Source organism: Oncorhynchus gorbuscha, linkage group LG19 (assembly GCF_021184085.1).
Source record: "Oncorhynchus gorbuscha isolate QuinsamMale2020 ecotype Even-year linkage group LG19, OgorEven_v1.0, whole genome shotgun sequence".
NCBI classification, from domain to species: Eukaryota; Metazoa; Chordata; class Actinopteri; order Salmoniformes; family Salmonidae; genus Oncorhynchus; species Oncorhynchus gorbuscha.
The window spans coordinates 10799329-10815352 of NC_060191.1; the positions used below are offsets into that span (position 1 = coordinate 10799329).

A 16024-nucleotide genomic window follows, 5' to 3' on the forward strand; every position below is an offset into this window, starting at 1 on the left:
CAGTTGACAGTGCATGTTAGAGCAAAAACCAAGCCATGAGGTCGAAGGAATTGTCCATAGAGCTCTGAGGCAGGATTGCGTCGAGGCACAGATCTGGAGAAGGGTACCAAAGAACACAGTGGCCTTCATCATTCTTAAATGGAAGAGGTTTGGCAGCACCAACACTCATCCAAGAGCTGGCCCACCCGGCCAAACTGAGCAATCGGTGGAGAAGGGCCTTCATCAGGGAGGTGACCAAGAACCAGATAGTCACTTTGACAGGGCTCTATAGTTCCTCTGTGGAGATGGTTGTCCTTCTTGAACGTTCTCCCATCTCTGCAGCACTCCATCAATCAGGCCTTTATGTTAAAGTGGTCAGATGGAAGCCACTCTTCAGTAAAAGGCACATGACAGCCCGATTGGAGTTTGCCAAAAGGCACCTAAAGACTCAGACCATGAGAAACAAGATTTTCTGGTCTGATAAAACCAGGATTGAACTCTTTGGCCTGAATGCCAAGCATCACATCTGCAGGAAACCTGATACCATCCCTACGGTGAAGCATGGTTTGTGGCAGCATCTTGCTTTGGGGATGTTTTTCAGTGGTGGGGACTGGGAGACTAGTCAGGATCGAGGGAAAGATGAACGGAGCAAAGTACAGAGAGAACCTTGGTGAAAATCTACTCCAGAGCGCTCAGGACCTCAGACTGGGGCAAAGGTTCTTCTTCCAACAGGACAAAGACCCTAAGAACACAGCCAAGACAACGCAAGAGTGGCTTCGGGACAAGTCTCTGAATGTTCTTGAGTGACCCAGCCAGAGCCCGAACTTGAACCCGATCAAACATCTCTGGAGAGACCTGAAAATACCTGTGCAGCAATGCTCCCCATCCAAGCTGACAGAGCTTGAGAGGATCTGCAGAGAAGAATGGGAGAAACTCCCCAAATACAGGTGTGCCAAGCTTGTAGCGTCATACCCAAGACTCGGCTGTAATCACTGCCAAAGGTGCTTCAACAAAGCACTGAGTAAACGGTCGGAATACTTATGTAAATGTGTTTTTTTTTTGTCTTAATACATTTGTAAACATTTATGAAAAGCTGTTTTTGCTTTGTTATTATGGGGTACTGTGTGTAGTTTGAGGGATATATTTTTTAAATCCATTTTAGAAACAGGCTGTACCGTAACAATGTAGGAAAAAGTCAAGAGGTATGAATACTTTCCGAATGTCCTGTACACCTGCACTGTGTCTCCCGATCAATGTCAGATGTATTGAGTCACGTTTGTGTTTCCAGATGGAGATCCAGCCAACTCCAACGCCCCAGGACCTCCCTCTCCTACATCCGGTAAACAGACGCAATCAACCAATCACTGCTGTATGAGTATTTAGTCTCCACAGAGTGTGTTGAAGGTTTTGTAGGAGCTTGAAATGAAGTTTACAACATGCAGTAGTAACTGTCATGGTTACTTTTTTTCTTTCTGGCATGTAGCATATATCGCTTATTATATTTAATTGAACTGTATATAACAGCCACTTTTCCTCCCTCTCCCTTGTATCTTCGTCTTGTAAACATTCAAAAATGATATCTTTCTCTCGACAATTTTTTATTTAAGCATATATGACCTTGTGGTGTTAACCAGATGCACACAGCGGATCATGTGACATTACATAGTTTCAGAATTACTCAGCCCATAGGTTGTTTTGCTTGCTTAATGTGGTCACATCTTTGCAATCTTCATATTTGTATCTCTGACCACAGTATATCTCTGTTGTTCTGTACTTCGCACTCCCAAAACAATGTATTTAGCTGGTGTTCCAACCGCCTTCCTGTTGTATCTATTGCCTTTCTCCTTTTCTCTCTCTCTCAGTTCCACAGCCTTGGTACCTAAGACTTGCTGGTAACAACAACTGAAATGGAATTACTCTCATTAATCCATTTGTCATCCAATCAGAGTCCTTCCACCGTCCTTATCTTTCCTAACGCCTCATCTCTCCCCTTAATGCAAGGCCTGTATAACACACATTTCCCCTTAAGCCAACCAGGAAACTTACAATAGCCATTTATACAACTAGCCAAGCCTAGGGATGTTGCAGGAGTGGTGAGGATGTTTTTAGATTAGAATTAGTGTACATGTATTTTAGTCACCCATAAATCATAGGAACACAATGGAGCTTGTTGTATAAATGAGAAGCAAGTCGTTGTTTTAGAGGAAGACGATACAGGTTTATTATGACCAATGACAATCGTTATTTCCTTGTTCTTAATCCTAATCTTCACCATGCGTCCAAGTAATCTGCTGCTGCTTATTGTTCTAATGATGTTGGTGGTCGTGACTCATTGGTCCAGAACACGACCCAGCCTCCTACTAGTGTCCATGCTCCAGCTCCCACTAAACTCTCCTATTTTCTGATGTATTTTCACATGTTTTATATTCGATGACGATGATGACATTCATGTAAAAACATTCACGCCCCTCACAGAGATGGACCCCTCACCCACCACAATAGTCTCCCTTTCCCACTGTAGTGTCAATACTCAGCAGCTCTCTTTCGCCCCCCTCTGACAGTTTCTAAGAAGCACGGCAAGCTGATGGGATTCCTGCGCAACTTTATGAAGTCCAGACCCACCAAGCAGAAGCTCAAACAGAAAGGAATTCTTAAGGAGAGGGTGTTCGGCTGCGACCTGGGAGAGCACCTCCTCAACTCAGGACTGGACGGTACATAAAACACACACTTATCCTCACGTAACCATTTGGGGATGTGAAGTAGTTGTCAGTATCTTTGGGCTTGTGATTGTTATAGTAACGTAAGAGTGAGTTGCTGGCTGCAGAGAGTGAGCGGTTTTGATGTGTCAAGTGAACTCAGTACAATATTAAAATCAATCATGCCATTTTAGGATCACATTAGTGCTTCGGAGTTGATGAAATGGGCCCATTGCCCTAGTTAGAGTTCTACAGTTCTAATTCTAGAGTCTCAGGGAGTCATCTCTGTGTGTCCTTGAGAGCCTGTTCTGGTTTGGTGTACTACTGTAACATGTGACATGGATCTTTGTGTGCTTCTCCAGTTCCACAGGTTCTGAAGAGCTGCTCAGAGTTCATAGAGAAGCACGGTGTGGTGGACGGCATCTACAGGCACTCTGGAGTCTCCTCCAACATTCAGAAACTCCGGTACCACTCCTCATGCTAACCCTAACCCTGCATGTCAGGCCCTGAACCTGTAAAGACTGAAGACTACATAGATCATTGACTGCATGCATGAAATACAGTGGGGGGAAAAAGTATTTAGTCAGCCACCAATTGTGCATGTTCTCCTACTTAAAAAGATGAGGCCTATAATGTTCATCATAGGTACACTTCAACTATGACAGACAAAATGAGGGAAAAAATCCAGAAAATCACATTGTAGGATTTTTTAAATGAATTTATTTGCAAATTATGGTGGAAAATAAGTATTTGGTCAAACTTAGACTTGTATGTCTCATCAATACCTTGTTATATACCCTTTGTTGGCAATGACAGAGGTCAAACGTTTTCTGTAAGTCTTCACAAGGTTTTCACACACTGTTGCTGATATTTTGGCCCATTCCTCCATGCAGATCTCCTCTAGAGCAGTGATGTTTTGGGGCTGTTGCTGGGCAACACGGACATTCAACTCCCTCCAAAGATTTTCTATGGGGGTTGAGATCTGGAGACTGGCTAGGCCACTCCAGGACCTTGAAATGCTTCTTACGAAGCCACTCCTTTGTTGCCCGGGCAGTGTGTTTGTCATGCTGAAAGACCAAGCCACGTTTCATCTTCAATGCCCTTGCTGATGGTAGGCTTTGTTACTTTGGTCCCAGCTCTCTGCAGGTCATTCACTAGGTCCCCCCGTGTGGTTCTGGGATTTTTGCTTACCGTTCTTTTTGCTTACCGACCCCACGGGGTGAGATCTTGTGTGGAGCCCCAGATCGAGGGAGATTATCAGTGTTCTTGTATGTCTTCCATTTCCTAATAATTGCTCCCACAGTTGATTTCTTCAAACCAAGCTACTTACCTATTGCAGATTCAGTCTTCCCAGTCTGGTGCAGGTCTACAATTTTGTTTCTGGTGTCCTTTGACAGCTCTTTGGTCTTGGCCATAGTGGAGTTTGGAGTGCGACTGTTTGAGTTTGTGGACAGGTGTCTTTTATACTGATAACAAGTTCAAACAGGTGCCGTTAATACAGGTAACGAGTGGAGGACAGAGGAGCCCCTTAAAGAAGTTACAGGTCTGTGAGAGCCAGAAATCTTGCTTGTTTGTAGGTGACCAAATACTTATTTTCCACCATAATTTGCAAATAAATTCATTAAAAATCCTACAATGTGATTTTCTGGATTGTTTTCCTCATTTTGTCTGTCATAGTTGAAGTGTACCTATGATTTAAAATTACAGGCCTCTCTCATATTTTTAAGTGGGAGAACTTGCACAATTGGTGGCTGACTAAATACTTTTTTGCCCCACTGTACATATAGGCAAATATGCAATACTTTTTTGGCATTCAACCCTATTTGACAATCTCTCTCCCCACCAGACATGAGTTTGACAGTGAGAATGTTCCAGACCTGACCAAGGATATGTACATGCAGGACATCCACTGTGTGGGGTCCCTGTGTAAACTCTACTTCAGAGAGCTGCCCAACCCCCTGCTCACCTACCAGCTCTACGACAAGTTTGCTGTGAGTACATGACCATAACCCAACACAACTCCCTCCAACTGAAAGTACTGTCCATTGTCAAAGGCTAAACCATCTGTTTTTTCCTGGTCTTCCTCCGTAGGACTGTATGGGAGAGATGACTGACGACGAGCGCATGGTGAAAGTACATGATGTCATCCAGCAGCTCCCACCACCGCACTACAGGTATACACAGCCATGGAGACAGAGACTTCAGGTATACACAGCCATGGAGACAGAGACTTCAGGTATACACAGCCATGGAGACAGAGACTTCAGGTATACACAGCCATGGAGACAGAGACTTCAGGTATACACAGCCATGGAGACAGAGACTTCAGGTATACACAGCCATGGAGACAGAGACTTCAGGTATACACAGCCATGGAGACAGAGACTTCAGGTATACACAGCCATGGAGACAGAAACTACAGGTATACACAGCCATGGAGACAGAGACTTCAGGTATACACAGCCATGGAGACAGAAACTACAGGTATACACAGCCATGGAGACAGAGACTTCAGGTAGACACAGCCATGGAGACAGAAACTACAGGTATACACAGCCATCCCAGATTGTGGACTAATGTTGTCTTTCTCTCTCTCTCTGTCAGGACCCTGGAGTACCTCATTAGACACCTGGCTGGTCTGGCCACCTGCAGCGGAGAGACCAGCATGCACATCAAGAACCTGGCCATCGTCTGGGCCCCCAACCTGCTCAGGTGTGTGTCTATGCCTACCTACTGTACCTACATGTGTGTGTTGTGGATCGTTCATATAGAAATATATTGTTTAGAACAGGTGTGCCTCTGACATGTACAGTGAGGAATCATGTCAGCTCTATTCATGACATTCCTGTCTGCAAAACCATCCTGGAGGTGACCCTGGTGTGGCTGTGTGTTGTCTCCGTGGCAGGTCTATGGAGATCGAGGCGGTGGGTCTGAGTGGTGCTGACCCGTTTAAGGAGGTGCGGATCCAGTCTGTGGTGGTGGAGTTTCTCCTCGGTCACGTGGACGTGCTCTTCAGTGACTCCTTCACCTCTGTAGGACGCTTCACAGGCACAGGTACATCACCATAACCCCAACACTGGCTTCTCTAACGGTCACTGGACACAATCCTCTGAACTTGAGTTCCATTTGTGTGGAAAAACACATTTCCCATTGAAATCAATGCATGATTTGCATCAGTCGGCAATCGTCAGTGACGTGTGTTGATTTCAAGTTAGGATTCGACTGAAAATGTCTTCTCTCCTTCAGAGTGCTCCCTCTGTCCTCTCTCCCTCTATCAGCTCTGTGGTTTTGTGTTATCAATGCCACACACAGAGCATTTACCTCAGAGCCAAGCCTCTTTTTAGTACCTACAGTAACTAGGTTTACTACTCAGCCAGCCAGGCTTCCTCTATCCTCTACTTAATGCTTTTAGATGTCTGGTTAAATGGAGAGCTTTGGTTAAAGCCCTGTATATAACGGATGATACTTCTACCGCCATTACAACTGTCACCACCGCCCGCTGTCCTCCGCTTTTTACCCCGCAAATGCTGTAAGTCTATGAAAGCAACTACTTGAATGACTCTGATACTAATATTTCATTGCACTCTTTGTCTTGCCTCGCAGCACAGTAGAACATGTGTATGAATAGTCTAAAATGGCAGTAATATAAGTTAATTTGCTCCAAAAAGTAGTACAATATTTGGCAACATTTTGTTCTTTACTCTTGATTAACATCCGTATTAAATATGGAATAAAACTGAAAACTTGACATAAAGTGAGCCCTCAGCCACTCTGATGATGTAGCCATCCCACTGGGCACAGCCTTCAATTCAACGTCTATTCCACGTTGGTTCAATGTAATTTCATTGAAATGATGTGGAAACAATGTTGATTCAACCAGTGTATGCCAAGTGGAATGGAAGCAGCAGCAGACAGTGAGCGAGAGCTGTGTGTCTCCGTAGCAACGGGCAAGCTGGAGTGTAATGTCTCTCTGCAGCACCAGAGAACCAGGCTGCAGGAGGCCAGGGGTGGAGGAGGTGGAGGAGTCCAGGGGTGGAGGAGGTGGAGGAGTCCAGGGGTGGAGGAGGTGGAGGAGTCCAGGGGTGGAGGAGGTGGAGGAGTCCAGGGGTGGAGGAGGTGGAGGAGTCCAGGGGTGGAGGAGTCCAGGGGTGGAGGAGGTGGAGGAGTCCAGGGGTGGAGGAGGTGGAGGAGTCCAGGGGTGGAGTCCAGGGGTGGAGTCCAGGGGTGGAGTCCAGGGGTGGAGTCCAGGGGTGGAGTCCAGGGGTGGAGTCCAGGGGTGGAGTCCAGGGGTGGAGTCCAGGGGTGGAGTCCAGGGGTGGAGTCCAGGGGTGGAGTCCAGGGGTGGAGGAGGTGGAGGGGTGGAGGAGTCCAGGGGTGGAGGAGGTGGAGGAGGTGGAGGAGTCCAGGGGTGGAGGAGGTGGAGGAGTCCAGGGGTGGAGGAGGTGGAGGAGTCCAGGGGCGGAGGAGTCCAGGGGCGGAGGAGTCCAGGGGCGGAGGAGTCCAGGGGCGGAGGAGTCCAGGGGCGGAGGAGTCCAGGGGCGGAGGAGGTCCCTAAGGCCCCCAGGCATCCTCTTTTGGAAGTCACCGTAGCGAGGCGACACTACTCCATGTTCTGACCGTCCGTGCCTTCTCTCTCTCAATGTAGGATGCTTACAAGCGCTCTTGGCTTCTGTGTGACCCATTTGTCCTGAGATCTCTGTACGATATGCACAAGAAAGAGTTCATGATGAATGTGTCTCATCCTATTGGGCTTTTGTCTGTTGTTTTCCAGTAGATGGTAAGTATAGCTAATCAGAAATGATTAAATATTAAAGCATTAGACCTCTCACTAAAGGCATCAGTCATACAAAAGTTATACTTAAATCCATACTGGTTCTCTAGTAAATTGGTGAGAATGTCTCATCCTATGTTCAAGGAGGGCCTTTTCCCCTTTATTCAGATTACACCGGCTCACTTTAGATTATTTCCTTTTCAAACAATCTCTAAAATATCTTTATTTTTTTAACAAGCCTTAGAAAGTTGGTTGCAATTTCAGTTTAATCCACCTGAAAAGACAGAACAAATAATACAACAAATATTGTACTTAAATTCAAATATACTAATTCATTTATTTTTTTATACTATTTTTGAAGAAATGTTTTAAAAAGTTATAATTTTAGTGAATGATATCATAAATAGGACTGGTGGAGTTATGTTACACATGCAGCTAACACAGACATGGAAATGTCTGCTCTACCCAAAATTACAACCAACTAATTGCAGCATTACCACAAAAATGGGAGAGGCAAGTAAAAAGGGAACATAGTAACATTTAACATTTAAGTCATTTAGCAGACGCTCTTATCCAGAGCGACTTACAAATTGGTGCATTCACCTTATGACATCCAGTGGAACAACCACTTTACAATAGTGCATCTAAATATTTTAAGGGGGGGGGGTGAGAAGGATTACTTTATCCTATCCTAGGTATTCCTTAAAGAGGTGGGGTTTCAGGTGTCTCCGGAAGGTGGTGATTGACTCCGCTGTCCTGGCGTCGTGAGGGAGTTTGTTCCACCATTGGGGAGCCAGAGCAGCGAACAGTTTTGACTGAGCTGAGTGGGAACTGTACTTCCTCAGTGGTAGGGAGGCGAGCAGGCCAGAGGTGGATGAACGCAGTGCCCTTATTTGGGTGTAGGGCCTGATCAGAGCCTGGAGGTACTGAGGTGCCGTTCCCCTCACAGCTCCGTAGGCAAGCACCATGGTCTTGTAGCGGATGCGAGCTTCAACTGGAAGCCAGTGGAGAGAGCGGAGGAGCGGGGTGACGTGAGAGAACTTGGGAAGGTTGAACACTAGACGGGCTGCGGCGTTCTGGATGAGTTGTAGGGGTTTAATGGCACAGGCAGGGAGCCCAGCCAACAGCGAGTTGCAGTAATCCAGACGGGAGATGACAAGTGCCTGGATTAGGACCTGCGCCGCTTCCTGTGTGAGGCAGGGTCGTACTCTGCGGATGTTGTAGAGCATGAACCTACAGGAACGGGCCACCGCCTTGATGTTAGTTGAGAACGACAGTTTGTTGTCCAGGATCACGCCAAGGTTCTTAGCGCTCTGGGAGGAATAGTAAGGAACTTGTATGTCGGCCCTGTATTAAAGAACACAAATGGTTAAAGAAAAGTGTGATAAATAAAAACAAATACCAATTTCATTTATGGACCAAAAACGACAGCTATGCCATATAAATTGCAAAATAGTTGGGAAGATATTTTCGATGTACCCGTTCCATGGCACATGGTTTATGAATTGATACGCAAAACAACTCCGGATGCAAAACAAAAATGTAAATTACTATACAAAATTCTTGAAACTAATAGAATATATATATATATATGTGTGTGTATATGTGTGTGTTATAATTTAGAATCTGTAGAAGCTATGAATAGAAAGGCTCAATTCGTTTGTGAAGCATCACAGCACAGTTGAAAAATATATGGCAAATAGAAATCCAAAATGGATGATGTTGAGAGATAGATGGGAGAGGTTGAATGGAGCTGAAGGGTGGGACTAATAGCAAGATTTTAAAAAATGTAAATATACGGGGTCTGTAAAATGTATATAGGTTCAGAACTTTTGTGAAATAGCACAGTTACAAATAGAAATCAAACTGGATGTGCACAGAAGTCTCTCTAGCGACTCCTGTGGCGGGCAGGGCGCAGTGCATGCTGACATGGTCGCCAGGTGTACGATGTTTCCTCCGACACATTGGTGCGGCTGGCTTCCGGGTTAAGTAGGCATTGTGTCAAGGAGCAGTGCGGTTGTGTGCGTTCTCTGAAGCGGCTCTCAACCTTCGCCTCTCCCGAGTCGTCTGTACGGGAGTTGCAGTGATGAGACAAGACTGTAACTACCAACTGGATTTTTTTTTTTTTTAAACAAGAATTTAATATAGCCAAGTTTTGTGCGCACATGCTGACATATGTTTGTATAAACCCAGTGTCTCTTCAGGGTCAACTGTGAACTCACATTATTTTTCGGTTGTATTGACAGTTGAATAGGCAATAAACTTCCATCCTGGTTCCAATTCATCCCATCTTGAAGTAAATGTGGTCGGTTACATTTTGTGTTTACTCCAATATTTGTTTTTGTCATTTTAAATAGTTATTAAAGTAACTTGTAGGTTGTTTTGTGCTGTATTGCTCAAAATATTAAAGAATAGATGTTGTTTTGATCAATGTGTCACAAATGCTGTGGATGTTTCTTTTAAGAGGATTACATTGAGCCAGAATCACCAGGTAAAAAAACAATGTTGCATTGATTATTCCCAGCTTCCATGATCTGTTTTTTTGTCTTGTCAGCTAGCTAAATAATCAATAGGCCCTATAGCTAAAATGTTTAACCTCAGTATTGTCTACAGATCAGCAGTATCTGTGTGCTTCTCCAGCTGAAGAGTTTCTGTCAGCGTCCCAGCCAGGGCTCAGTTAGATGCTTGCTTTGTGTCTCAGACTCAGATCCATGCCAGGAAAGTCAACAAATATTTTGGTTGTCTGATTGTTCTAGCTATTCTCACAGAAACTTCATTGGGAGGATGACTGTTTGTTTGATATGGTTTTTACATTTGTATCACAAACCATTTGTGAGGGGAAAAAAGACCCTATGATCTGTGAACGGTACATGATAGTGTGCTCTAAAACATGGATTATGTCGCGATTATGATTTTTTTTTTTTTATTCAACATTCTATTATTCACATATTTATATTATTTATTAACATATTAATTCAACATAACATATTAGTGAATATCTCATACCATTTACATTTTGTACATTTACATTTTTAGACATTTTTTAAAACTATATACTATACAAGTACATGAACTTTCCAACGTTCTGCTACTTTTGAAGTTATGATAAATTATGTGAGCCCAACCAGTGAATGGGAAAATGGATTCAAATTGAACTCCTTCTGCTGGTGATTTGCTAAATGTGATTGCTTAATGACCCTGTTTTTATGTATAAAATGGTCAAGTCTTCAAAAATAGCAGAGCACGGACTCTGGAAATTTGACTTGTTGTTCCAAACAATATGTCCAAAAAATATGCTAAATCAAAAAGGGTACTTTTGAAATATTAATATGAATACTTTAATGTTGAGTCATTTTAATGTGAAAAATTGTATTGCAGTATATTAATGTGGGAGAAATATTTTTGGGCTTTCCTGGCATGGAATTGCCCTATAAGACACTGTTACAGTACTCTGTTAATTGCATTATAATACATATGTCTGATGACCCATGCCCTGCTCTCCCCTGACGGGTGTCCTGTTTTACTTTGGTTGCTCTTTAACTGGAAGTTTCAAATGAAAAGGTCCAACTTCCTCTGCATACCTCAGCCTTCCCTCCCTTTGTGTTGTTAACTCCATGTGATTTCTGATTTGCAAGCGTGTCTGTGTCTTATTCGCTCTCATTAGGTAAATCTGAAATGACACCCTATTTCCCATATAGTACACTTTTTATTTTTATGCCACTTAAGGGCTTTGGCCAAAGGTAGTGCACTAGTATACAGGGAATAGTATCTCATTTGGAACAAAGCTTTTGGCCACCGTCACCGATGCCTCCTCACTCTCCCACCCTCTATCTATTACTAACGGTAGGTCCTCTCTCTGCTTGCAGGGCGGCACTCTCTGACCAGGCCCAAGTCCTTTGTGTCCACCAGGCTGCTCTCCCTAGAAGAGGCCCAGGCCAGGACACAGGCTCCTCTGCTCCTCCAGGGGGCGCCAGTCCAGTTCCAGGGCCAGTTCCACACCGTGCTGGACCACTCTGTCGACAGGTGAGTGGGAAGCCAGGCTTATTCCAGACCATGCAAGTTTCTGAAGTTTCACTATCACATGCAGTTGATTTAGCAGTCTTACCCACCTAAATCTCTCTCTCTCTCTCCTCCCCCTACAGGAGGAAGAGAGGGCTGAAGGTACGGAAGGCAGCTGGAGGGAGCTGGAAGACGTTCTTTGCTATCGGGAAGCCCCTGGGGGCGGGGCAACGTAAACCAATGAGGATCAGCTCCCTGTTCCAGCCCGCCACCTCACATGCAGGTAGATATCATGTCTGATTTGGACCACACATACACCAGGGTTATGTTCAGTCAATTTACCTGGATGGATGAAGGTAGAAAGGAAAATAAATACCAACTCCACAGTTTATCACCCCTTTTGATCCTCTCTTTGTATGACAGATCTCTTTCTCTGGCTGTCTCTTTCCCTGGTCTCTCCTGCAGGTTGTCATGTGGACAGTGTGACCCTGCGTTCAGCTAAGAGTGAGGAATCCTTATCATCCCAGCACAGTGGAGCAGGTACACCACAGTAGGCCATAACTCACTGACGCTAATACTGATACTCATCTCAGCAGGTTAAGTCCTCGCAGACTGATCGATAGCAGAGCCTCTCTCTTCTTGTCCGTTAAGTATAGAGTATGAGATGTCTCTTTCGGTGGAGGCTGTGGAAGAGCAGGAATAGGTCTGGAAGCAGTGATTATAGTTTGAGTGATTTTGGGACAGTTGGGGTAGAATGGGTCCTTTGGGAGCTGGTGGAGCTGTGTGTTAGTCACTGAGCACTACAGAGACGCTTATTTTTTTTTCCTACCTCCTCGCTCTCTCAGGACATTCTAGCCGTCTGCGGCGGCCCCGCTCCAGCAGTGACGGTCTGTCTTTGGCTGCCTCCATGGACCCCCAGCACCTGCCCCAGCGCCCCCCGTCCCGCCTGCCTTCCAGCCGCTCGTATGACAGCCTGCTGCCTGAGGACCGCCGGCCCAGGGATGATGGAGACGATGAGCAGGATGACGACGAGGAAGGTATCTACATGCTGCCTGACTTCTCCAACCAGGACCCGGCTGCTTCCTGGATGGCCGAGGACGTCATTGACTTCAGCCCCACCTTCCTGGAGGACGGACCAATCGGCTTGGGCAGCAGCATAGTCACCGCGGGCGGCAGGGAGTCCCCGCCAACTGCCACGCCCCCTCCCTACCGCTGCCTCAGCCACCAAGGACACTCTCACTCCAGCAGCCAGCGCTCAATCACAGAGGACCCCGACTCGGTGCTCAACCAATCGGATGCGGCCGTCAGGAGAAGTCTGATCATTGCCGCCACAGCCCCGCCCCTTCAGGTGTTCTGTCAACACAGACCGGCCAATACCAGCCCATCTGCCGGCCAATCAGGGGAGGGTGCCAACCTGAGTACCTCACACAGTCAAAGCCAGGGCCAGCCCACTACACCTGTGACCTCTGCTCAGCCCCCGCCAGAGAGAAGATCTTTCACCCGGAAGATGGTGAATGCCTTCTCACAAAAAGCCCCCAAGTCCCCTACACTGGACATCTCTGACCCTGTATCCATCAGCGTCCCAGCTAAGGTACTTCCTCCCTCTCTGTGTCACAGAAATACAGGGACAGCAGTGTCTCAGGATTGACTATATACTCTGTATGATAAATTTGCCTCACCAAACTTGACTTTCTCCCTCGTAGGTGTTGGACATGATTGGCGGGCGAGCTGGTGAATTACAGCCTGGCATCCCGAGCAGCGGCCCCTCCCAGTCGCAGCCTCCTCAGATGATCTCCATGCTGCTGAGGTCATGTGACTTCCAGCTGACGGAGAGCTGCCAGCAGGAGATCCGCAGCAAACTGGGCCCCGAGGCCAAGATCAGAGGACAGGGTGAGTAAACAGGGATGGACTCGGCCAACAAGTTTGATTGATTGAATGTATTAGTTGATTGATTTATAATCATCATCAAAAATGTGTTTGTTTTCAATGATGATTTGAGGTTTTACTGCAGACCATAGTCATGTAATTTAACCATCCTCTCCCTTCTATAGGTATAACGGGACCCACCGCCCCCCCCCCCCTGTTCGCCCAGCCTCCCCCTCCCCCTCCAAAAAACCCAGCACGCCTCATGGCCCTGGCCCTGGCTGAGAGTGCCAACAAGGCCCTGAGACAGGGCGCCTCGCCCCCCTACCGCCCCCCCTCAGTCCCGGTCCCAGGACGCAGCCGACACCCGCTACCAGAGGTCCCTGTCTGCCGACGCAGGAGAGCTGCTGTCCTCTGACCCCAATCAGCTCTACTCCACAGTGCGCCCCCTGTCTGTGTGGATGACCGAGGGAGAGGGAAACGCGACAGAGACTGCAGCAGATACAGGACACAGCCAGGGAGAGAGGACTCCAGGACAGGTGTGTGGGAGTGTGCACATGTCTGTAAGTGGCACTGTATGGGTGTAACTTTGTGTAAACTGTGTCCGTTTGTACTGTGGTAAATTCTAAGTGGTGGATATGTTGTTTTGACTGTGCTGGAGCAACAGCAGTGCTGTCAGGTCATTTTCAGCAGAGCCTTCATTTCCTAACCATAACAAGCACAATGTTTACAGTTGCCTGGGCAAAATTAGATTCCTTTTTTTAACTGTCATTGTTATGAAGAGACTGTAACTTACTCTATGGCGGTAAAAAGGTTATACTTTTTTATTGCAGGATACGGGGACCCTGTCCTCTGAGACGTCTGACTCTGTGGCGTCCAACTCGGAGCTGTCTGGTGGGAGCGCCTCTGGAGACGACCAGACCCCCAGCCCCATCTACAAGAACCAGAAGCAGCTGCCCCAGTCACAGCCCCCCAAACCAGGCCAGTCTGGGGAGAGACCCAGCCCCACTGAGTCCCAGTCTCAGAGGAGGCCCCCAGCCTACTCACGCCAGTTCTCTGCCCCTCACCTCCAACAGAAATCAACCTCCACCCAGTCCAAGCTGTCCTCAGCCCACCCCCAGCTCCTGCACTCCAAGTCAGAGTCCCCTCTGACTCAGGTCCGTGCCTTCCAGCCCACCCGCCCCAAAGTACCCCCTAAGCCCCTGGATCTGGAGCGTCCCCACAGAGCACCACTGGCCCAGACTGAGATGCGTCGGTCCCTGGACTCAGGGCGCATCAGGCGGATCTTTGGTCAGCAGGGGAACCCTCCTCTGGCCAGAGCCTTCTCAGAGCGTCTGAGTGGAGCTCCAGACCACTTCACCCGCTACCTCGCAGCCAGCCAACCATCCCCGGGTCAGCAGCAGGCCCAGATCCGGCCCGTGCCCCTCTCCTCCACCTCAGAGGACCAGGGAAGGATGGAAAACTTCTACTATGAGATTACCGGGCCTGAGAACCCGCAAGGCCCCCCCAGCTACGCCCGCCACAGCTACCAGAACATGAGGCTGGACCTGGAGGGTAACTTCCGCCCAGCCCCCCACCCAGAGGCCAACAAAAGGCCCATCTCTCGGGGGCATCACCAACACCAACCCCAGCCTCTCCACCACAACCAGGGTGGACCCAGGGAGAGTGGGCCCCAGCTCTGGTCCAAAGAAGCTACGCGGGCTTGGGCAGCCGCCCACTCCCAGTCCCATTCATTCTCCCACGGACACTCTCAATCTCACCACCACTCCCAGGACGGCTCCACCCACCACCATCACCCCTCTCACCCCCGGCCCCAGCGCCAGACCTCCTCCTCAGTCCGGCTGGCCCGTAGTGAGATGCACCCCCTCCCCTCCTCCTCCATGGTTCCCCTGGCGCTCCACCAGCACCAACGCAACCTCCACCGCTCCAACAGGTCAGCCTCTACAGACCTCACCGCCTCCCAGCTACACCCCTATTTTGAAAACGGGAAGGTGTGCTATCGAAAGCCAGAGGATGCTCCTCTGAGTCTAAGCCAGCCTCCACAGGGCAAGTCTCTCCAGGGCCTGCCATCCCAGCCCTCCCCTCCCCAGGCCCACAGACCGACCTCAAAGGACCTGTCTGAGCCCATCTACGTCAACTTCCCTTTCCCCAGCCCCTCTACTGGGGCCCAAAACACGAAGAACTGGACCAGCACAGACCTGGATGGAGACTCTCCACAGGATTTTGAACCTCTTGCCTTGCCAAACGATCCCCCTCCCCCAGAGGACCAGAGACAGTCCTCCCCCCGCCTGGCCCCTGACCAGGCAGGCTCTACCAGCGTCAGCCTCACGCCCTCCACTCCAGACAGCCCAGCCGCCCACAATGACTCTCCAGCAACGACCCCAGGGAGCATCCAGGAGAGCGACTTCCTCCCAGCGCCCACAGCGTCTACATCGACAGGGATCCACTGCCGCAGCCGCTCAGACCCCCAGAGCTCCAGCTGTAGTACGGAGCCCATCCAGGGCCTGTCGGGGAAGGAGATTGCCTCCCTGCTGATAGAGAAGCTGGCTGAGGAGGAGAGGGCTGAGGGTCCCTCCACAGTCACCTCGTCCTCTGCCTCCACCAGCTCCTCCCCTGCCATGGAGCACCCTGCCAACCCCTACCCCAGCCAGCAGCACAACCAGTCCCCGCCTGCCTATAATGTCTACACCCCAGGCCCCTCACGGATCAGGGCTCC

General features: G+C 48.2%; 1 protein-coding gene across 6 annotated transcripts in view; it reads left to right on the forward strand.

The window, feature by feature from the left end:
* Positions 1 to 14283, forward strand: part of LOC124006306 (rho GTPase-activating protein 32-like) — a 38478-nt gene extending 24195 nt beyond the window's left edge. For 3 of the 6 annotated variants that reach the window (XM_046316238.1, XM_046316236.1, XM_046316239.1), the window contains 14 exons: positions 1268 to 1318; positions 2541 to 2690; positions 3038 to 3140; positions 4522 to 4666; positions 4767 to 4849; positions 4881 to 5387; positions 5581 to 5729; positions 11313 to 11469; positions 11589 to 11728; positions 11911 to 11985; positions 12291 to 13036; positions 13149 to 13335; positions 13497 to 13847; positions 14142 to 14283. In XM_046316238.1, the coding sequence (XP_046172194.1) occupies positions 1268 to 1318; positions 2541 to 2690; positions 3038 to 3140; positions 4522 to 4666; positions 4767 to 4849; positions 4881 to 5387; positions 5581 to 5729; positions 11313 to 11469; positions 11589 to 11728; positions 11911 to 11985; positions 12291 to 13036; positions 13149 to 13335; positions 13497 to 13726 (2723 nt within the window). In that variant the 3' untranslated portion in view covers positions 13727 to 13847; positions 14142 to 14283. Of the gene's footprint in view, positions 1 to 1267; positions 1319 to 2540; positions 2691 to 3037; positions 3141 to 4521; positions 4667 to 4766; positions 5388 to 5580; positions 5730 to 11312; positions 11470 to 11588; positions 11729 to 11910; positions 11986 to 12290; positions 13037 to 13148; positions 13336 to 13496; positions 13848 to 14141 lie in introns of all 6 variants that reach the window. The other 3 variants (XM_046316241.1, XM_046316237.1, XM_046316242.1) reach the window with 3 other exon arrangements.
* The last annotated feature ends 1741 nt before the right edge of the window (positions 14284 to 16024 follow it).